The sequence below is a fragment of the Chiloscyllium punctatum genome, chromosome 6 (assembly GCF_047496795.1).
Source record: "Chiloscyllium punctatum isolate Juve2018m chromosome 6, sChiPun1.3, whole genome shotgun sequence".
In the NCBI taxonomy this organism is placed as follows: domain Eukaryota; kingdom Metazoa; phylum Chordata; class Chondrichthyes; order Orectolobiformes; family Hemiscylliidae; genus Chiloscyllium; species Chiloscyllium punctatum.
Genome location: NC_092744.1, coordinates 42,876,033 through 42,900,232, shown reverse-complemented (window position 1 = coordinate 42,900,232; position 24,200 = coordinate 42,876,033). Strand labels below are relative to the sequence as shown.

Here is a 24,200-nt window from a genome sequence, read left to right as displayed (position 1 = left end):
ATTTCTTGACCTATTCTGAACAATCATTGGGGCGGGATGGTGGCTCAGTGGTTAGTACTGTAGCCTCATAGCACCAGAGACCTGGGTTCAATTCCAGTCTCAGGCGACTGTCTGTGTGGAGTTTGCACATTTTCCCAGTGTCTGCATTGGTTTCCTCCGGGTGCTCTGGTTTCTTCCCACAATCCAAAGATATGCAGGTTAGGTGAATTGGCCATGTTAAAATTGCCCACAGTGTTGGGTGCATTAGTCAGAGGAAAATGGGTCTGGGTGGGTTACTCTTCGGAGAATCGGCGTGGACTTGTTGGGCCAAAGGGCCTGTTTCCACATTGTGGGGAATCAAATCTAATCTTGTTGCAAGAGAAACTATATTTGCTTCTGACTGCAGTCAGATCTTCTTGAAACTGCTGAAAACTTGTGAACTAACTACAAAAAAACTCTCATCTTTAACTCTGCAAGTGTAATGGATTTCTCTCCATCATACAGATCCACGATATAAACAAACTTCTATTAATCCATCTTGAGGCACCTACTATTTCAAAATCATAGTTCTGGAAAAGCTGCTCTTTTCAAGCCCTTCATAAAAACTGGACCTACACCCAAATACATAAAATGACACCCTTTGTTACAATATAGGGATTGGAAGCATTTTATTATAATTGTTAATGTAGTACTTACATTAAAAATGTTTTGGGCAACATTGCAGTAAATTAGCCATTCAGTATCATATAATGGTAGTCTCTAAGTATATTGTGAGCCAATGATAACACAAAAGTTCAAAAGCATAGCAAAAAAACACCAACATGGGAAAATAAGAAACAACAATCCAATTGAAGTGGTGAGATAATAACCTCAGAGTTTACCAAGGTGGATAAACCGCTTGAAGAATTTTGTTTCCTGAATTAAAACCTATCTTTATATTATTAATTTGGGATCATTCACACATAATCTCAAAGCAACAAAAGTTATGATTTCTCTCATCTGTTCCCCAAGACAGACAGGTCTCCTGCTTAAAATATCATATTGATGTCCAGAAGGAGCACAGTACATTATTTAACTGACATAAATGGTGCAAGGTTAGAACAGCACTTGCAAAACCGTATCTAAAATATAGTGATAAAAATCTCACATCTGTACTAAATGCATGTTTTCTTTCATAGAAACAAGCTAGGTTTACTTTTGCAATGCACGCAGAATGCTCGAAATTAATTTCCAGGACAGGGCAAGTGTCTTCAAATAGAAGTATACACTTCCTTTTGCAAGAATAGTCCTCTAATGTAATACCAGTAGAAACAAAACTCTATAGGAATAGACAAAATAAAAGCTATTCACTCGCATATCAAATTGCTTTATGGAATTAAAATTGACCATTTCTGAAGTTAAAAAAAAGTGATTGATCACAGGTAGCTAATAAATACAAGTGCGAAGAATTAAATTCAGTTCAGCAACATCTTTACTATCAATCATTGAGCTACATCTACTTTCGAAAGCAACCAGTATAGAAATGTCTAGAGTAATGCTAAGCAGAGCTTTTAATGTGGCATTTGCCATTTAACTTACCAAACTGGTTGTATCTAATTCAAGGTGCTCGAGTTAAATCTGCTTACATACCTCTAAAGCAGTTTGATTGAATAGTGTAATGAATTGTGCCGTAAGAACAACCACAACTTCCTCTCGCAGGTACTCTGAAATGGAAACACCAAACTAATTATAAACTACATCTAAAACAAGTTATCTACTACAAGAAATAATGGAATTTTTTTTTTTAATTTGAACTTATTGGTGAAAATAAGTGAAAGATTCAGAGTTCCATAACAAATGGACTTTGCCAAATTACTGCTCAGGCAGTGAAGATGGGAATGATCCTCAACTAGTTTTTCAAATACATTTTATAACTGAATTCAGAGTTCTATCAAATCCAACAAATAAGGTATAAAACACAGTGCCTACAGTACATGGACTTCTACTTACAGCACATGGATTGCTGCAGTTCAAGAAGGCAGCTTACCACCACCTTATCAAGTGCAACTAAGGAGATAGACTACAAGTGCTGGCCAGTCAGCCAGCGACACCCAGTCTCAAGTGAATTAAAAAATATAGCTTTCACTCCATGATTTTGTAGCCAAGAAAAGAGTCAATAATGCTTTCTCCTAAAGAAATGTATTTTTAAATATATTCTATTTTATTCAGGCAGTATTTCAGAACATTGAAGCTGCATAATACAATGTCATGGGACTTGATTTTATGAGGACAGAATTAAAAAGTCGATAACTGAATCACATCTGTTATTTTCTCTAACTGGTCTGGTGACAGCAATGTTCATTTATATGTATAAGATGACTGAATAATTTTATATTCATTTGATAAGGTGCAAATCTTAAAGTAAAAATCCTAAGAATTGACTTTAAATGATACCTTTTTCCTTTTTTAAAAAAATGTTATGTGATAACCAAAATATGCCAGCTTTATTTTGTAGAAAATTTTTAAAAATTAAAATAAATTTGCTACTAATGCCCATCATTTATTTATTCAAAACGGGGAGATTTCTCACCACAGTTAGAAAGTTTTGCCACAAGGTGGCACACTGAGACTACCAACAGGATCCCAAGGACAACAGAATATAACAAATGACTACAAAGAATAAAACAAGTGCAATTAAGCATCATTAAGTCTAAAGTCTTCTTTCCTGCACCAAAACATGCTTTAGATTATCCAATAACATTCTAGAATAGTAATGTAACTTTTTCCATATTCTTAATGGATGTTAGGGAAACTGAAAATCTTTCTCTTTAATAAAGTCTGGCTACAGCCAGCTGAGACGCTTAATACATAAAAATAGATTTCTCATTTTAATATTAATCCTACATCAGTGTGAAGGCAAACATTTGCAAACAGCTAAAGTAGTTTATCTGGGAAGTAAAAATACATTTTTGATTTATATCCCTTTAAGACTAATTGGATTGACATCATTTTATTGCCCCGAAAGCTCTTCACAAAAGTTTCCATTTTCATGCAGACATATGTGCAGATTCAGCAAAGAATTCCCAAAACAATAATCTAACTAACCAAATTACAAATGTTGAGAACCAAATTAATTATTTTTCAATATACTTAGCTCAGTTAGGTGACCAAAAATATTTTAGTATTGAGAAACAGAGTTATATTTAAAGACCAAGAAATAAAGACCAGACCTAAATAAACTGGAAAGCAAAAGAGTGAAAAAGGAAGCTTTAAATGACGTATACTCCACTAAATAGTAATCTTATTCATTCATAGCATACTGTGTACTGTGGCAACTAACTTGAAAATTAAGCCTTCTAAAATGTAAAGACCTCATCTTGCCTTCAAATTATAACGAAAGCTTTCTGTCTCTCATTTGCTTAGTTTCAAAGAATTCTCTTTGGCAAAAGTTTATTGATATGCAAATTGTTTTATTAGCTGTACTAGATAAATCTTATAATACAAAAGAAGTGGCTATATTTTCTCTGCATACCAGAGAAGTGTTGAAGTATTTTGTTATTTCCTTTGAAACTAGAAATTTCAGAGCAAAAAGTTATGCTGATGAAAATCCTACTTCTAAAGTGGCAACCTATAATTCTTTTTCCCCTCAAAAAATGACATAGGAAAGAAGTCCTAAATACCATGTTTACTTGTCATTTGACTGCCTGGAAAAATGACTTTTGATTCAACTAATAAAGATAATTTTGTTTTTCATTTAATTTCCTTATTGACATCTGCACATGAATTCAATTATATTTCCTGTCTTTAAAATTACAAAAGGCATGATGAAAATAACAGAAGAATGCACTTTATTAAGTTAGACCAAAAATATCACAGTAAAACCAAGTCACAAATGTGAACAAATGAGAAAATCATTGTGCTGATATGCTAACTGAATCGGAATTAAAATAACCAAAATACAATGCTAAAGTGTTTTGTAATTTTCAGAAAAGTCTCAGATTTCTCAGTGATCTGTTTATATTCATTCATTACTTACAGTTAAGTATTGCGTCTGCACCAAAGATTGAAATGCTTCTTACCGTCTCTGCAATTAAAACCCAATATTTTCGAAATTGCATAACTTTGAAACAAGCATCTTGTGGTTACTTTATCTTTTATTTGAAAATAAAAGAAATTATTATGTATTTAGAGTAATATGACAATGCTGTGGCTTTGAGAGGTGTATTGTGCCCTGGTTTCTTTCGAGATTGCTTGGCATTCTCATTTAATCTATCTGTGGTAATGTAAGCAGCTTGTGAAGCGTTGTATTTTTTTTAAAGAAGTTGGAACAATAGAAGCAGCTTGGATGGGTGTGACCAGCTTTCAGAACAGAATTTTTTGAATTTTTTTAAAGCTTTTAGACTCAGCTGCAGCTGCTGGAGTCTTGAAGTAGATGTTCCCGTGCCCCCCACCCCCCAACCTTGGTTACAGCTAGAAGCTGGGTTTCTCTTCCTACTGTGGGTGTTACATATGAAAAAATCTATTTTCTGAATTTGCCTTTTTGCCAAGGGGTGTGTTTATGGAACATTACAAAATTTGTAATAGTTACCAGCCAGGAGCAGGTGAGATTGCTGTGCTCGCTCCTACCACTTTCTTAGGGGTGGCACGGTGGCTCAGTGGTTGGCACTGCTGCCTCACAGCACCAGGGACCCAGGTTCAATTCCAGTCTCGGGCAACTGTCTGTGTGGAGTTTGGATATTCTCCCAGTGTCTACGTGGGATTCTTCCAGGTGCTCCGGTTTCCTCCCACAATCCAAAGATGTGCAGGTTAGGTGAATTGGCCATGCTAACTTGTCCATAGTGTTAGGTGCATTAGTCAGAGGGAGTTGGGTCTGGGCAGGTTACCCTTCGGAAGTTCGGTGTGGACTTGTTGGACCAAAGGACCTGTTTCCATACTGTAGGAATCTAATCTGTCTATTACTCTGTTAAGATTTCCAATAGAGTTAAGTTACTCTAAGTTATTCTTTCTTTTGTTGTATTTTAACTGCAGTGTTTGAATAAATTGAGTTTTGCTTGACATCAAGTAGTTTCACCAGTCACATTGCATCTGGAACACTCCACGTTGCATTTGCGTTTAAAATAAGAAAAAGTCAGGGTCTAGGCTACCACCTTTAAATATTTTGTGGTGGTCTGGTCTGGTCCACAACAGTAATATTGAGCTACACAACACAAGATAGAAGCTAAACATAAACTCTAAACCTAGGTCCAGTAAACACATCTCTACTGCAACAGAAATTTCAGCTAACCAAGATTTGGGAAAGTACCATACCCCTTTTGCAAGTGTAAACACATCCAGAACAACAGTACAAAAAATGTGATCATTTTATCCATTCACTTTAAGCAGACACTCATTATACAGTAATATGAGAATGTGTTCTCAACTGAGGCATTATAGCACTGCAAAAATAAATCATTTGGTTACCACAGAATTTGCATGGTATTGAGGACAAATAATAAGTGGAAGGGAGAAAAGGAGAGGGAAAAAATAATATAAGCAGAAATTATGCACTTTTCAGTTAGGACATAATATTTAGAATGAGGTCAGACATTTAGTCCTGGATTTTCACAGGAATTTCAGAACCCCAATGGTGACAAATGTATAGTGAGCTATTCTCCCTATTATTTCCCCGCCACCTGAGAGCTGGAAGAAGTTTGTCTTAGATTTTCATCAGGTTTCAAACTAATGTATTTTCTTTTTTAAGAAAAATGACAGCCCATAAGCAGAATGCACAGGTAATCCACTGTACAAACCATTTTTAAATAAATTGTGCGTAATTAATAAAATATGTTTAGGTTTTGTTAAAAATGGTGATAAATCAAGTTTCCATGAACAAAAAGGATAAACAATACCAAAAATGTGTAGAACCTTACAAGTAGTTCATAAGAACCAATTTGTGAATACCCACCTTTCGTGGCACTAAAATTATGGAAAGGATTATCATTCATTTTGTATTCGTCATCAATGTGTCCATTAGGGATATATTGATACTCATCCACTCTGCTATTTTCACCATCCATATCATTAGTTGGTTGAACTAAGTTTTCATGTGCAATAATGCTACCATACTGATTGTTCTCAGCAGCTTCATAGTTCACATCATCATGAACCAAAGGTTCTTCCTCCTCAGCTGAAATGACTGTTCTTTGAGAATTATTTTTGGTAACCAATGGAAGATCAGAATACATAAAAATTATTATCACTTGAAGAATGATCCACATAAAACACATGAACAGCTGTAACAAAATGAAACAAAAATGAACATTAGGGTGTACAAGAAACTTCTGTGCATTTCAAACTCTGAATATCTTGAAATTTTGTGAAATTTTAATGTGTGAAAATACCTTTGCAAATGCTTTCTTGCAATTTATCATTAGTACACCATCCTAATATATTTGCAGGGAAAATTGCTGCTTCAACATGTTCAGAATTATAGACATTACTGTTTATTGTTAAGAGTTTAGAAAATCTTAAATTTTGTCTTCTTTACATCTGTAGTTCATAACTTAACCAAGCTCACAAATAGTATCCTCTGTACATTTCACTTCATCTAACAAAGGAGTAGCGCTCCAAAAGCTTGAGATTTCAAACAAACCTGTTGGTCTATAACCTGGTGTCGTGGGACTTCTGATTCTGTACATTTCACCATGATACATCACCTTGCTTGTCCTTAGTCTCATATACAGTGATCACCCAAAATCAATCCTTTGTTATCCATTCCTTACTTTCATAGTCACGTCCAACATAACTCAATGTACCTTTCTTGGTACATACTGCACTCAATCAGCTACATGCTACCTTACTCGAAATGTAACTCTGCTTACCCTCACACAAATGCTGCCAGACCTGCTGAGTTTCACCGACAAGTTTTGTTTTTGTATATATTGACAGAACCCAGTTATGCTTTGCTGCTTCATCCCCTGACCAAAGGTTAATGTCTCTTGAATACTCAGACCTAGATAATCCAAAGCTTCCTCAAGCCAAACTAGTCATCCATTTCAAATCTCATTTAGCAACAGAGTTCAAAATCTTAAGTAGCATGAGAAGTGCATAACCTAGCTAATTCAACAATAAAAACAATTTATTTCCTTGCATCCACTCCATTCTAAAATAACTTGCTTCAACAAGCAAAATTTCAATCAATCTCTGCTTTCAGATCTTCCTTCCACTACCAGAACTTGAATTAAGCATGTACAAACATCAACTCCTTCAGAAAATGCTACAGAACTGGTCTTTGCTGAAAAGAAACTATTAAAATTTCATCATTTCCTCAGTAACTTAACCGACTACCCATTCTGCACTTTACTGGTTTAAAGATCTTTCTACCTGACGTGCTCAAACACACATTTCTCTGCCTTCTCTTCTCCACCATCAGCAACTGCAAGTTTGCAATCTTAATTAAATTCTTTTCTCCTGAACAAGAAAGGGTTCAGATGTATTCCTCCTATTTTTATAATGAAATCACAAATCTGTTCTGATAAAAAAAAGAATTCTGGACTACTTCATACTGTACATCTTAGAGTTCGAAAAGCTACAGGTCTTAGACAAACCCTAATTAATTGAATTTTCATTCCAAAGATGTCATACTGGACTCAAAAGGGTAACAACTATCTCTCTCACCAGGTGGATACTAGACCAGAATCTTCTGTGTGCGTACAAACCAAATACATCCAGACTTTTAAAATAAAACAATCTTGATGCCAGAGTACTTTTAAGAACCAAATTCACGTGCTTTAGAAATCTTTTCAAATACTCTAGAGTGTATCAATACTTTTTAGCAGTATTTTGCTCGGATGTTTTTTTAACATTAGATAAACCTGAATCAATGTAATTGGTTTCTAGATATCTCAAACTGACATCATGGGGGAATTTTCCCAGAGCGACTTGAAAAAGGTAAGAAATGTTAGAGAACACAGAATAAAAGTGTTAAATTCTTGACGTTTAGAAGAAAAAAAACAAATTTCACACTCAAGGTTTAAACAGCTACATGAAACTCTCAACAGAAAACACCTTATTTATTTTTTATTTGCATTTCATTATTAGCTAATCTCGCCTTATTTTTGGAAAGTTCAGAATGCTTTCATGCACTGGAGAGAAACTAGACAGTTTCAATTCTTAACTAGAAAGATAGAGTGGTCATCTGGTGTATGCCACTAATCAGTTGCTGCTCCTGGCCTCCACCTTAAAAAGGTTCATTCACCAACATCTCAATGCATGCACTTTGAACAGTAACCACTTTCAACAATTGTTCATGGAAGTTGGTATTAGCAAAACACCAGCCTCACCACATCATCATGGCTGATCTCAGACTAACTCATAATACACTTCAGCATTTTGCTGCACTTTAGAGATCCCAGACAGCTTGTGTTGCAATGCAACTGCCAAGTCATTTCGTGCACGGGGAATATAAAAGGTTGTTAGCGTGCTTTCTTTCTTGTTCACTCATTTTACATATATTTGAATTGTCACAGCATCTCTGGCTGGACTTTCCTTTTAGCGCATTGCTACTTCATTAAGAGCTTGTTGTGTCTTGCCTTTTATTGCAGAAAGAAAAGCACGCAATGTAATGTGATTGCCAGCACTGAACAGATATTGCAGTCGACATGTTGTTATATAGCACTGTACTATGTTAATGTCACATTCACAAATGAGCCAGACATCACATGTGCTTCAATCAAATAACCATGTCTGAAAGTCAAAGGGGAACATATTGAATGGACTGAAGGGAGACGATGATCAGTCAGGAGTTCCTGCAACACTGTCAAAGACATTGTCCAATTTCAGTCCAGAGGGTTGGACACAGCCACGTGCTTGGTCTGGGAATCTGTGACCTTGCAGACCAAGGACTGGCCCATAGTCACTCCTGCAGGTGAAATTCAACCGGTCTAGAGATCACAGGGGTTGATTAGTTGTGGAGACATCAGACTGGGGGCTAGGTTGTGATCAATGGCATTGTCCTCAGGGAGTCATGGTCAGTCCTGGAGGTTAGGGCAGTAAACATCAAGGAGGGGTTATCAGCAAGGATACTGTTGTGGCGAATGAGCAACTCAATTCTGGGACTGGAACGCACTCTGCTGAGATGTAAAGAGGATGATATTATTGAAAAGAGTCAAGTCTAAATTTAAAGGTGGAATCTGATAATAGTATAGGACTGGGGGGTCAATGGTGTACAAGGCATCGGGTTTCAATGGGCAGTCAGTGGACAGTGACAAGCATAGCAATTTAATAAACCAAGGGCTGGGGGAAAAGTTAGGAATATTCATCAATAAAAGGGATGGATGGGATTGTGGGGAACCGAAAGGAACAGGAGCAAAAATAAAGGGTGTATGAAAGATTTTTTTTTCTTTGGAGGTGGGTGGGGGCAGGGTCTTGACTATCAGATGGAATACAAAACTCATTCACAGGAGTGCAACTTGGACAGTGTGCCACCTGTGACCAAATCTCAACTTTAAGGGGGGAAAAAATGGTTGCAACACATTCAAAGTATGAAAAAGTTACTTTTTCTCTTCTGATGGTAGAGTCTACTCTTGTGCATTGTGGCCACATTTTGATGCCAGTTAAGAACTGGTGATACAGATTTTTAAAAAAAATATGCACTGTTAAGCGCATAGGTCGAATGATCATATGGTCATTCATAAAAGGTGGTCGTAAATGTGCAACATGAAGGCAAGGCTTTATTAAGAGCCAGATTATGTTTGGCCGTACTGATCTATTTTATTCTGACATACAAATCATGTAACTCGATTCTTCAGCTAACATGACAGTCAATCAGGCAGATGTGAAAACATATTTACAATGATGTACCACCTCCATATCCTTAAAGTGTCTTCTTCTCCTTGCTTTCCACTACATCAAGGTACAGTCCCAATGTCTGCAGATGAGGTGGAGGAAACGTATTGTCACGGACCCCACTGGCCTGGAAGGTTTGGGGAGAAGACCCCAACTGGTTGAATTTAGATACCCAGACATGCCAATAACGTCCAGCCGAGAGGCAGGATTGCCCTCCTTGGCTACAACTTCAACAGACTTGGGTACTATAGACAGGGTGAAAGTGGATGTGGACGTGGACATGGAGGGGTCCAGAAGCTCTTTTGTCCAGAGAGGAAATTTAGAAATCTGTATGTGATTCGATCTGCTGGCACCACTGTCTCTTTGAGAAGTAGGGGCACCCAAAATGACATAAAGGTCCCATTTTCCCCTTTCACCCTAACACTGATGCTGAGCACAAATGGCTAAAACGATAGAATGCAGGTGCATTTGTGACAGCCACTGAGCATTGTGTTGGACCGGGCTTTTCAAGGCAGTCGCCAACCTACCCATGGAGACAACCAAATCCATGCATTTTGAGCACCACATTACGACTAACACAGGTGAACTTCTCCAACTTTCAATTCTGTTTATTAACAGCATCTAACAAACAAGGCTGCAATTCATTACTTCCTGTCCATTTCTAAGAAGTTATTAATGCTGATAGCATGGGGTCATCTTCTGCCTGAGACGAAGTGTCTGGTCTTTGGCAGTCCTCTGTCAATGAGGGTTTCCTCATTGACCAGTGGCAGAGATGTATCAGTGATGTGCTCATCAGATTACAGTCTAACCTAGAAATAGAACCTAACAGAATGAAGTCGCTGAGCTTGTGAACACTGCAGGAGAAAGCCATTACCACTGCATCTTCTAATGCATCTGTTTTTTTCTGCAGAGGTGGAGGAGTAATGAGCTGGCCTCTTTGTCTCAGTGGCTGTTTGGGTGCTGCTGCGGCCTTCAAAAGAGGCCATTGGTTGTGAAATAGGGCTGGAAGCTTCAGTACTTGAAGAATAAATTTAAAGTAGTGGAAAACAACACAGCACGGCACGGCACGGCACCAAGAGGTTGACTAGGCTGCCAGGACAGACAACATTCCCTGCATGATTGGTCTTTACCTTCCCCAGTTCAGGTTCTTCTTCTCAAAGCAGTGAGGAGACAAACATTGACCACACTGCTACCTGTCCTTTAGGATTTGTATTGGGAGAATTTTCCAGCAATGAGACAAAAGCAGGTATTAACTAAGTTGAAAGTGGATGGAAGAGCTATTAGTGGTAGTATGAGAGCAGCAGATGTGAAGTACCCTGAGTGAGTAGGCCGACAGTGCCAAGAGTCAAAACTGTTGGCAGTTTAAGAGGATGGGTGATAGCTGCTGAGTGGAAATGCTTTATGCAATAGGAACAGTTGTAGAACTTTGGCCTTGATAATGTTACTGTGCAGTTGTAGAGTTAGAGTGAGTGTAAGGAAGCAGAGAAGGTAGCAGTTCAACTCTGGTGGAGTGCAGAAGATCAGTAACCTTCTTGCAGCACTGTTGCGCATTGATCCATTAAAAAGTACTGACTGGGCCATGTCTTAGGTACAGGAAAGCTACGTCTGGTGTTGTTGCTTCTTTTGATGGTTCACAAGAGAAAGAATGTCCCACCTCTCCACCAAACCATTCTTTTTGTCTAGCTAAGGTTCCAATCAGGTTGTAAACTTGCCTGCTGAGCTGGTAGATTTGTTCTCAGACATGTCATTACCATGCTAGATATCATCAGTGCGCCTCTGGTGAAGTGTTGGTGTTCTGCCCCGCTTGGTATTTATCTGTCTCAGTTTGTTGTGGTAGGTTATATCATTTCTGGTTCTGTTTTTGAGAGGTTGTTAATGTTGGTTAAGGGAGTTCCAGTTTGTATGCCTGGCCTCGAGGAATTCCCTTGGGTATCTTTGTTTAGCTTGTCCCAGGATGAATGTATTCAATGGAGATTCCAGTTTCCTTTTCTGCAACATCACAAAAGTGCTTGAGCAGAAGGTCAGTTTCTGGCATGCAGCATTTGAAATCATTGAATCATAAGCAGATCCTTCGGTCCAACTTGCTCATGACAACTAAGTTTCCCCAAACTAAACTAGTACCACTTGCTTGCATTGTGCCTGTATCTACCATTTCATCCGGCAGTTCATTCCACATATTAACTACCCTCTGTTAAATTTAAAAATATTTCTTCCAACTGTAGGGCAACTAGAACTGTACACAGTACTCCAAAAGTGGCCTCACCAAAGACCTGAACAATCTCAACAGGATATCCTAACACCTATACTCAATGGTTTGTGCAATGAAGGCAAGCATGCTAAATGCTTTCTTAACCACCCAGTCTACCTGTGATGCAACTTCACAAGAATTATTTACCTGAACCCCTAGGTCACTGCTCAGCCTAGGGCCCTGCCATTAACTGTATAAGTCCTGCCCTTGTTTGTTTTACCAAAACGCAATACCCCTTATTTATCCAAGTTAAGCAGCTGGGATTTAAATATGGGTCCACAGCATGAATAGCATAATGTCCTGGCAGCAGTGGGTACTTCTACCTCAGCTGCTGCGTCATTGAACAAGAGTGCCAAGGAGCCCAAATGCATAATTAAAAAGATAAGCAGAAGATTTCATAAGAAGAGTCATCATGGGTGTTGGTGTGGACCCATCATAAAACTCCTGAAATTAACAGTAAGCTAAACAAAAAACTGGAAAAGCCATATCAGTACTGAAGAGAAAAACACATGTAGCTCTTGATTATGCAAAGCGATATGTAGGGACTCAGTATCATTATTGCCATTTGCCCATGATGTGTAAGCTCTCAAACCTATGAATACACTACTGTTACCATAACTTTTAAACTGTACAGCATACACATTTTAAAAACAAAAAGTTGAAAAGATGAACAGAACAACTCATACCCCAGGTGAAGTGTATTTATTCACTTCAAATGGTCCCAACTTGAAGTTGCAAAGCCTCAGGAAGAGATTAAATCCTGGTCCTAAAGACAATGGCAGAAAAAAAACTTTTAGATATTAATATAATAGTTTTTAGTATTTAAATTGTTTCAATATTCAATAGATTGTTTCACTCTGAATGAACCTGTTTGTGGCCCCCTCCCCCATTAATTTCTCGGCATCGTAAACTTTAAACTTGTAAGCCTTTCAGCAATTATCACAGTAGTTGGCTTGCTTGTGGTTTAGCTTAAATCGCAAGATCTGACCAATGTTTGAAAAAATAATTACTTCAAAGCACTGAAAAATAAAAACAATTTACTTCTAGAGTCCAATTCCCTGGCTGGCTTTCTCCTGTTCAAAGTGATCATTATCAGGCACCAAAGACAAGAATACTACTTGCTGCCCATCAGCCTAAATATGGCTGTCATCCAATTCCTACTAAAAGCTGCATGACCAACTTCATTGTTAGAGTTGTGACGAGAGCTAAGAAACAATGTGGAATCTGAACAATTTCAACTCTGGCATTATGATAGAAAGAAGGTCTTCAATTAATCAGTTAAGATTGAGCAAAATAATGCTTCTTTAGTGAAATCTTACAACAATATTCGAAGACAACAATTACTGGAAGCTAACAAGTATTATCAATGTTGTATGTGTCACTTGACACTAGGTGCTGGAGGTTCGGCCTATTGATGCTCAATGACTTCAGTTTGACTTTGCATCGATGGTACTACTCCATAAGTTTTGAAGTTGAGAAAGAATTACGCTGAGCAGGGCTTTTTTTTGGTCTGGGGATGGTGGGGGATAAAGGAGGAGGAGGAGAAGATGGGGAATGGGAGGTTGGGAAGAAAAGGAGGAAAATGTAAAAGATAAACAATATTGTGAATATTCATTGGGTTATCGATGGAGGCAGAGTGAAATTTGAATAATTCCTCACCTGCAAACTCATAAAACAAACCAGGCAGTTCACTAAATTGCTGTATTGGGTCATATTGTCAATTTCTCAGGTCAGCTATGAGTAGACTACTGACAATGATTGGTGGATCTGGTGAATGTTTCTATGGCTCTGTTAAGTTCATTTCAAGTCAATTTCAAACTTCACCACACACTTGTTGACAGTAACCTGAAGTGTGTAGCTTTGAAAATCCATCATGTTTTGTAGTTCAGTTCAGCTCAAGTGGCAGATCCAACTCTGTCAAGAGTGGAATCCAAATTGGGAGCTTAAAGATTACTGCTACCAATTCATTAAAAAGTGAGGGGTTCTTTCATTTTCTTTTCCTTTAGGAAGAATCTCTTGTCCTTTGACTCTGCTCCAGTAAATAGCAGCAGCCACCATTAGTGGCGGTACTGAAATGGCAAATAAATAACTTTAAGTGGTTATTTAATTGTCACTTACCCCATCAGAAACCCACCATACAATGAGTGTTGGGTGTTTATTTTTCATTTAAAACCTTTTCAGTACTAAGATAATTCAAATAATACTAGTTTCTGCCATATTAGGCCAAAGGCTTAATCAAGAATAACAATGAATCATGAAAACACAAATAATGGAGTAGTTGGGCTCAGAGTGTGATTGTTGCAAGTCCACTTTCAGCAATTTTGACAACAGTGCATATCAACTATGATTAAGAGAGTCATACCCAGAATTCAATCCAAAAAAATTCCATTGGAGGAGGGTCTATATCCAAGACTTGAATAGTTATGTAGTAAGAAAACTTGCTTTGCAGTTCTGATTAAGACAGCTCAACTTCTTTGTTGTGAAGGCAATAGGTTTTCAACATCTTGGCATTACCATGATCAATAAACTAAAATTTACTTACCAATCAGAAGCCCAGCCTGTCGTGCAGCCATGACAACAGCAAATACTGTTGCTCGTTCTTCTGTTGTGGTTGAACGGGTAAGGTATCCAAAAATGCATGCACCTGCACCTGTACCTATACCTGAAAAGTGAAAAGCATATACCTTTTCAGATGACAAGTAAAATACTTCATATTAATACATTGTGTAGATAAGCAGGTGTTCAAAGTTAGGTAATTAATTAATTGGTTGGGTAGATATAAAGAGGGAATAGGGAAGATTGATGTGAGGAAGAAGCTGCAAGACTCCATAGGTGAGACTGTCTTGGTGTAATGGCTGCTTCCCTACGTCTAGACCAGGAAACCCAGGTTCAAGTCCAGTCTGGTCCAGAAATGTCAAATAATGTCTCTGAACAGGTTGATTAGAAAATGTTTCAGACAGTCAGTATATTCAAAAAAATATATATATTTGTAAATTGCTCATTCGGGGCCTTCCTTGGAATTTCTGGACTATAATGTACCAAACATTGATTCCTAGCATTGACTGCAGTTAAATTTTTAAAGTGAAACATCTTTTGCAATAGTCCTTCAAAAAGGTTCTAGGTAAAGTATATTCTAGCCGTCCTCATGGTTCAGATAGGATATTCAGCAGAAACACGAAGAATGGAGGATTCGAGATAGCAAGAATGCAAGACCACTTGAATAGGCTGAAAGGGTCAATGCAAAAAGGAGAGTTATAATTAAAAGTGACAATAGAGTTATCTCTGTAACTGTAATAGATAACATGAACAGTGGAAATATAACAGAAGAATGAACCCCATGAATGCCTGTGTGGGGTCAACGCGAGTCTTAGGTGCAAAACAAAATACCATAGTGTGATTAACTGTCCTAACACACTAAACGTTTTAAAAATAATTATGCATGACGCAGATAGTTCAGAAGGAGAATCTAATAATATTGCTTAGATTGAAGGAATTATATTACTCGCATAATGCCTCAGTCCATTAATGAATGTTTTTGTCAGACTCATTCAATTGCATTATATTGGATAATGGATGCACATCCACATTGTGTGGAATGCATTGGTACAAATTTTATATAGATCTGTCAAATAATAAAAATGAAAGCAAGTTTAACAAATTTGAGCACCCCACTGGATTCAAATTTGGGGATGACAACATGCTGAAATCACTAAAATAGTGGTGATTGTCTGTGATAGCTGGGGTAAACCAATTCATCAAAGTGAATGTAATGTGAAATACCCTGAATGTTGTGCAGGCTATGAAAAAGGCTCAAATTAAACTGGATATGGAACATAACAATGCAACTGTTCTTGGGAAGTCAGCAGATTTACAATTTACACAATCCAGACCAATAATGCAAAGAAGAATGAACTAGTGTCTCCTGCAAGTGAAAGCATCCAGAGAAAGGAGGTCAAGGATTAGCAGCTCCTGACGTGCCAAAAGGATCATCTCAGCAAGCCGTGCGGACAGGAACCATTAAACTGCCTGCCCAGTTTTCCCCTGCCATCTATTACACCAAACTGGCTTTGTGCATCTGAATACATGTGCAGGAGGTTTCATAAGGGGATCGAGTGTTTTAACTAGGAGAAGTATATAATCGACAGCTCATGGTTATTGACCTGTAGCTGAAATCTATTATTTTGGAATCCTAGAAGTAATTATTGTTAAGTAAAGAAACCTACTGTGTGCTTTCAGTCAATGTGGGTCTAAAAGTCTGATAAATTCAAGAATTTTGTCGTTTTTAAAGATGTCTTAAACAATTGTGATCACCGAGTATAGCAGGACTCTATTTCCAGCTTGCCATCCCAGGCATGATGATAGTTATAGTCAGTTTACAGTAATACATTGTGAAAAGAATAACAGTGGAGAGAAGAATGGATAAATGGACAGGTTTCAGATGGAGGGCATCAACTAAATTCCAAACTGACAATAGAGTGGCAGGGGAGAATAAGTGCCAATTATTAATTTAAAGATGTGTAAGGAAATACAAGCATTGTGACAATGAACATGACAGCAGTGTCTTTTCAGTAACTAACTGTCAAAGATATCACTGGACAATAGATGAGATGCTTCATTAAATCTTAGCAGACAAACCAACACTTTCAATGTTGCGGTGCATGGAAGAACACAATGTTTATGCCAAAAGGGTCTCTGTATCATCTCCTGCATGAAGTTTGCGCAGAGGCTTCTCCCAGATTTTATTCAGGATTTTAAACACTTTGAACCATCAGAGGAGCTCCCAAGAACTAAAGGAAGTTGAAGAGCTGCTGGAGTCGCATTGTGAAGACCTCTCAACATGTGATCTACAACAACCTGCTGCTGAGGGGGAAATGGAAGCTGGAAATGAAGATGAAGTAGTCCAGGATGCTGCACCACAACAGCTTTCCACTTTCTTTTATCTGAGGCAAATTGAGAAGCAGTTGCAGGTCTTCGAAGACAATGATTACAATACAGAACGCAGTGAGTCGGCAATTCATGGAATCAGGTCTTGTCTGGCAATTTATGAACATCTTCTTAATGAAGAAAGAAAAACGGCAAAGCAGCAAAAACTAGATGTCTTTTTTATGCCAACCCCCAAGAAACAGTCGAAAGACAATGAACCACAGATATCCACTTTTGGATTAATAACTTTTCATCCTAATCCTGCAACCACAACTGCACTTCAAGGTGATAATAATGATGATCCTCAGCCCCTGTCTTAGTAACTCAGCAACCTCAAAGCTTGATGGGCGAGGAGGGTGGTAACATTCAAATTTTTCCCAAGGTAAATGTGTTAAATTTATGGTGTTATTTCATCATTAAATAGAAATGTAACATTCATTTAAACAGTGCTAACCTTAGTGTTAGGCTAACTACTATATTTGTTTCAATTTTGAGTAATATTTTTGGTGGCCCACCCCTAAACCTAATTTTTTTCCATAAGCCCTGCTATTTTTATTGTACAATTTTCTATAGCGTAAGGTCACACAAGAAAGCAACTATTGCATTATAGCAGAAAGGACTGCATAAAATTTTTAAAAGTTTAATTTTCATTAGTTTTCATTCAAGTGTGTTTGCACGTCTTTAAGTTTTATTCAAAGAAGGGGAGAATCGGATAAAAGTTAAGTAGTTAAGGTGATTGAATTAATTAACTAATTGACTAAGCAGATATAAAAGGGGAGCAGAAGGGACTGTTGTGTAGAGGAATGGCAACACTGAATACCTAATAAACTCTATTCACAAAGAAAGGAGTCTTAAAGAGTCTTGTGGGGAGTCCACATTCAGGTCCAACCTTAGAATACAATGGTCACAGAGTTGTCATGACACATTCAAGCAGATAGATAAAAACCAAGGCACTTTGTTTTAATCACATTAATTAACTTGGATCTAATTTGAACTTTAAGTACCATTTATTACAACATCAACCTTCAATAGTCAATGATCATGCCATATAAAGAACAAAAACTATCTGTGGCAGTCTGCAACAATTAGTCCCTTGCACAACAGGTTGCCTTTAACAGCATATCACAATGAAGATTACTTTTTAGTTGGCTCGTAAAATTAGTGCTTTCTTTCAATGGGATTAAAAACCTGATGGACTATTACTTAGATGATAAACTAAATAGCAATGACATGATTTATTCCATTGATTAAATTTTTAAAATTCTTTTTAAGAGCAAAGGCTAGAAATAAAATGAACTTGTGTTCACATTAATGTTATGAATTCAAAATTATTTTTCATCATCTATTACCAAAGTGGAACGTTGGACTGTTTGAAAAGATGATTGGATAGTTAAGAAAAATGTTAAAAAGGCACGAAGCAGACAGAATTGTGGGAATAAACATGCTTTCTTTTTTAAAGAGCAACAACATTTAAACTTGATTACTGCGTCAAAATAGTTTGCTCCTTTTCTTTATATCATCAACATGATCATGTGCAAGGTCAGTAAAGACCTCCTTTCAAATCTACCTAGGTGGCCTGAGTACAACATTAAAATGCACAGTTCACGACCAAATCCACGAGTTGATTTTTTGCAGTTTATCCGACAACCTCTTAAAATTAATGAGATTGATGATTTCAAATTGCCTCATTGAGCAGTTCATCCCATGTATTTGTCAACCATGTTGTAAAACAATTAAATGTGATCTGTTTGTTATTTTGCCTCTTCAACTTGAACCACTGACTTTTCATTACTGTTCATAAGACTGTGGTAAACAGTTTCTTCGATGTTTCCAATTCATTCTACTCTCATACAACGGAAACTGAGTTTGTCAGTATGTCTTCTTACAGCTGTCTTATGCCTATTATCAGATCAGTAGCCTTTTTTGTCTATTGCAGTCTCATGAAGTCCCTCTTGTAATATAGTCAATGCATAGTTAGTTTTTTGGGACTATAAACCAAAATGAAGTTAGACTGCTATACACCTGAAATACTAGGAGAGTCTTGCAATGTGGTATAGGTTGTGCATATTTTCAATTGTGCAAGAGAATGTTACTTGAAGAAATAACAGGGATGCTTTGAGACAGAGCGGCACTGAGAGTCATTTTACCTGACCACAAATCTCCAATTGGTTGAGTTACAGTTTGTTACAAAGCTGTAGGTGCAAGGGCAACCCAGGGACATAGAGCCTGCCAGATGAACATCTATCTCTCCCATTCTCTCTCCATGGAGAAAAACACAAAAACTAAGAAAGCTTAAAAAAGGGGATTCTGACAAAAGAACATGTCGCACCAGATCAATTATCAAAGTGAAAACCAAAAGCAACCTTCACTGTCAAGACTGCTGAAATAAAAAAGCTGAAGAGATCATTTAACCCACCATCAAGATCCAGACTTTTGATCTTTGGAATTTTGCTTAACCTATCTTTATTCTTTTCCCATCCTATAATATGTCAAAACATCTCCTCATTGTGAACGTGTGTGTGTGTGTGTGTGAGAGTGAGTGTGAGAGTGAGTGTGAGAGTGAGTGTGAGAGTGAGTGTGAGAGTGAGTGTGAGAGTGAGTGTGAGAGTGAGTGTGAGAGTGAGTGTGTATTTGGGGTTTTACAGAGGGATAATTCAATTTGCACAGGAGTGGATTAGGAATCATTTGTTTTCTCTGCAGTTTCTTTTTAAAATGTGTTAAAATAAAGTTAATTTTTTTGTTGGTTATAAAGTTTTGTGTGAATTGATTTTCCCCTGAAGAGCACTCAGTCAGACAGGCAAAATGGAGTATCTTGGTGGTATCATTGGGTTTTATCAATTTTTTGACAGCTCGTGGTACAATGGAGCATGATTGTTGATGCACTCTTCCAGTTATGATAATATATCAAAGACATTTTTCATACTAAATACTTATTAAGTTCCCCATTCTCAGGAAACTCAATTATATGTACTGATTCCATCATTTGTGTTTTCTTATTCAGGCTGAACTGAACTATATTTAAATTTCGTTCAACTCTGAGCTAGTTCATTATCATCCCCAAGAACACCTATCTCCAGAACATCAGTTCTTTATGGCTGTGTGCTAATGATGCTCTTGCCAACACTTTTGTTTCTGAAGATTTGACAGTTTATAAAGTTTCCTAATAGCCTATGATTCATGCATTAAGAATCATCAGGCTTCCTCCTATCCAATATTTAATCCAATGCACACATCACACATGTCCCTGTTATCCTGCAGAGGTTCCAATATTCCAGCAAGTTAATTCCAATACTTCTTTCTAAATGTTATATCTCATTGTTCAAACAAATAATTTAAGTTTGATTCTTTCAATATGATTTACAGTGAATCAAGTGCAGCAGAGCTTTAGGGCTAAAAGACCATTTTTATCACTGTTAACAGAAACCCAAACTTCCACAACAGCACAGTAAAGGGTTGGTAATGCCTTCAAAATAGAAGAAAATTCAGGAAATACCTTCAGAACCAATTATTTTACCCTCTTACAATAAAATGACCAAACTTAGTGTAAAGAAAAGAAAGATGAAGGAAAGTTTCTTTTCACAGTAATACAGCTGTTGGTAATTCAACTTACCTGCTACAAGCCGACTACCAAGTAGTAACCATTTTGAATATCCCATGAAGTACATAAAGTTGCCTAAAAATAAAGTTATTTATTTTAAATCCAAAACAATTAATATCTTTTCCTCAATTATAATTAATCAAAATCGCTTTCATTAAAAAGACAGACAATATCAGAGATGTACTTTAAGTTAGCTCTAGAAAGAGAAAAGGGCAGGGAAATGTTTGGAGTGAATTTTTTCCAGTATTCTCATCACAAAACCAGTCCTTCTTGACATCTGTTCAGAAGAAAAACGTCAATGAAGTTGGTCATAAGTCATACACTGAGTTATTTCAGTTGAAAAGCAGGACCTCTAGGGGTGCAATCTCAGGATTACTTCCTGTGGGATTCCAAAATTGCATGATCAGCCACATGATACTGAATGTGGTGCAAGCTCAAATGGGCTAAATGGCCTACTCTTGCAAATATTTTCTATGTTTCCATAAGAGGTTAGGAGCTGGGGAGAGGGAATAGAGAGAGAGAATGAGATTGGGTCCCAGAGAGAACAGGAGGTATATTTTGTGAGTTTTCCCATCCAATTACTAACCAGATATGGATCTGCTTAGCTTCCGAAATCAGATGAGATCAAGTGTTTTCAGACTAGTATGGCCAGAGGAGTTAGTGTAGCAATGGAACATAGATGTTTTACACTAAAATGAAGAAACGAAGCCTCACCACCTCCCCACCAAAAACTGCTGAGCTTGTTAGCATCTAACCTGAACACAACTCACCCATTTCTGCGTTAAAATTTAGCACACTGGATCGGATTTAATTTATTTCCCAGGAATCGCACATCTTTACATTTCTTTCTGTACTTTACAACTTTACTAACTGTTTCAGCATGAAATAAGTATTTCACATGTTACCGTTATGCAAACAGACCCTTCGGTCCAACCCATCCACGCCGACCAGGTAACCCAACCTAATCTAGTCCCACCTGCCAGCACCCAGCCCATATCCCTCCAAACCCCTCCAATTCATATACCCTTCCAAATGCCTCTTAAATGTTGCAATTATACCAGCCTCCACCACTTCCTCTGGCAGTTCATTCCATACATGTAACACCCTCTATGCGAAAAAGTTGCCCCTTAGGTTTCTTTTATATCTTTCCCCTCTCACCCTAAACCTATGCCCTCTAGTTCTGGACTCCCCAACCCAGGGAAAAGACTTTGCCTATTTACCCTATCCATGCCCCTCAATTTTGTATTCTGGGTAATCCAAGATGGAGGACAGGAAAAATTTCTGGCTGTAACAGCTGCTCCTTTCTTGAGGTATTTTAGGTGCTGGAGGTGATTTCCTTGAATTCCAGAAGCAATTACTGTTTCATATGCTGTTGCATTGTTTTGGAACTTTTTTTTTCCCAAAGTCAAAACAACAGCAGTTTTAAAAGGGAGAAGAACAGACAAAGGAAGCACATGGTGAGGTCAGTGCAAGAGAGAGAAAGAAACTGACAGTGCCTTTGCTGTTTGAATTCATGAATTGCTGGACATTGGAGTGCATCTGGGAAAATTAACAAACAGTGAAATTCACAACTGATCTTGGAGGTACTGTTGGGCGAAGTTCACAGCACAGAATCCGATGTGTATTTTGTTTTAAGTGTGGCCTACAGAAAGTCTGCAGTAGTGAGTAGAGTGGGTTCATTCTTGATTATGTGTTTTTTGGAGATATGTCTCTTGATTATACTTAGAGATAGAACCAAAAAACTTTCTTTTAAAATAGCCGGTGAAATACTGCACAAACAAGAACTCAGTGTAAACAATATCACTTCTGACTCTCCACTGGCCCCACCCCCCAGCCCCACCAAACCCCATTTTTTCCCTCCCCTGAAGTCTCCTCCACAACTACTATCTCCAATGTACAAAAGGAGTGGGTAATATTAACTTACCTGCAATTTCAAATAAATTAGCAAATAATATGATAGCTTTTGTCTTCCGTGTGCTGTCTGATACACGTCCAAAGATGGGACTTGCAATCAGCCCACTAAAACTGAATGCAGATAGTCCCAAACCCAGAAAATAAGGTTCAGCATGAAGAGTCTGGAGATACGCCCAGATTGTTGGAAGTATTACGGCTGAAACAATAGTTAAAAAAAAAAGTTTAGTTGCATCTTAAATTATACTTCATGTCATGAAGACTTGTAGTTATATTTCATTTCCAGCCTTTTTTACTTTATTATAACTTTATAATTAGTCGTGCAGAGAACCTTTTTGAAAATGACACCTGTATTAGACAAAGGACACCGACTTGAAGTAACTGTTTATTTACACCTTCGAGGCCACATTCAACTTATGGAAATGAAGTCTCCAAAAACTTCAATAGAAATAACGGCACACCTCCGGAGATAAAAACAGCTCCCAATCTTATAGAGGTGAAAGATAGTTCCTTCAGAAGTTAATGGTTGGAACATACTTAATAAAAAAAACAATATTGGCTTTCACAAAATGGCAAAAAGTCTATGCAGGACATTCTGTAAATTTCTTTAGAAAGACAACTGCTTCAAACCCTATCGGAGACTGAAAATTCTCTCAGAGGTTTGAGCCCAGTCTATAGCTTGAAAAACTAGACAAAAAAAAAACCTCCCCATCGCAAATAGCAAAATTTCAACTCAACACCACTTTCCAGGAAAAAAGGAGAATATACCAAATTTCCACAACCAGGCATTTCTTTTGTAAAAGAGTTACTGATATCCATCCACCAAATTAGTTTTAGAAATTTCCTTTAACACCAGCATTTCTTTCAAATCAATAAAGGATAACAGATATTAACTTTTGTAAGGATTATACATTATAGAGGAGGAACATTTAACTATGTTGTAGACCTCTTCAAAAATATGTAATCACTTTATTTTTTTGAAACACAGAATCCCATAGCCCCTGACTCAATTAACTGCTGATCATTAAATTTGGCTCTGCTGAAGTAATGTTCATATAATCTTGGATCACAAGCTAAAGGACAATTCCTGACTATATGAAGTCTCATGGCTTCAGGTCAAGTACATCTCAAGACTGGACACCCAAGTAGTGAAATGGGCCATCAGCAGCAGTAGAATTGTATTCCAGCACAATCAGTGATGTCATGGCTCAGCATACTCTCCATTCTACCACTACCATCAGGCCAGCAGATTAATTCTGGATCAATAAAGAATGCAGAAGAGCTGGGCAGCAGCAGCAGCAGGAGGTAAACCGAAAAATGAGGTGTCAATCTGTTGAAGGTTCAACACAAGACGACTCTCGTGCCAAACAGCAAGTGATAGAGCTAAACGATTCCACAAATAAACCTGTTAGACTATTACCTTGTGTTGTGTGATTTATAACTTTGTCCACCCCAGTCCAACACCGGCACCTCCAAGTCACAATTAACAGAACCAATCTGTTGTTATACCACCAATGTCTGACTCCCAGTTTTAAATGTCACCTCATGTCAGCTCTGATGAAGAATCATCTAGACTTGAAACGTTCGCTTGCTCTCTCCATGGATGCGGCCTGATCCGCTGTGATTTCCAGCATTTTTTGTTTTCCGTTTAAATTTCATCCTAATCTAATTAATACTTTTCAAATTCTGCAGCACCACCCTTGAAGAAATCATCAGCTAGCTTCATGAAAGTGCCTG

At 37.6% G+C, this 24,200-nt stretch overlaps 1 protein-coding gene across 2 annotated transcripts in view; it reads right to left on the bottom strand.

The window, feature by feature from the left end:
• mfsd8l1 (major facilitator superfamily domain containing 8-like 1) overlaps window positions 1–24,200 on the bottom strand; it is a 70,813-nt gene that overhangs the window by 24,213 nt on the left and 22,400 nt on the right. For both annotated transcript variants that reach the window (XR_011960896.1, XM_072572553.1), the window contains exons 2-7: window positions 22,477–22,662; window positions 20,565–20,627; window positions 14,574–14,693; window positions 12,718–12,797; window positions 5,903–6,230; window positions 1,609–1,682 (exon numbers count right to left, since the gene is read on the bottom strand). Coding sequence is in view for 1 of the 2 variants with exons in the window: in XM_072572553.1 (XP_072428654.1) it covers window positions 1,609–1,682; window positions 5,903–6,230; window positions 12,718–12,797; window positions 14,574–14,693; window positions 20,565–20,627; window positions 22,477–22,662 (851 nt within the window). In the remaining variant the exon portion in view is untranslated. The remainder of the gene's footprint in view (window positions 1–1,608; window positions 1,683–5,902; window positions 6,231–12,717; window positions 12,798–14,573; window positions 14,694–20,564; window positions 20,628–22,476; window positions 22,663–24,200) is intronic.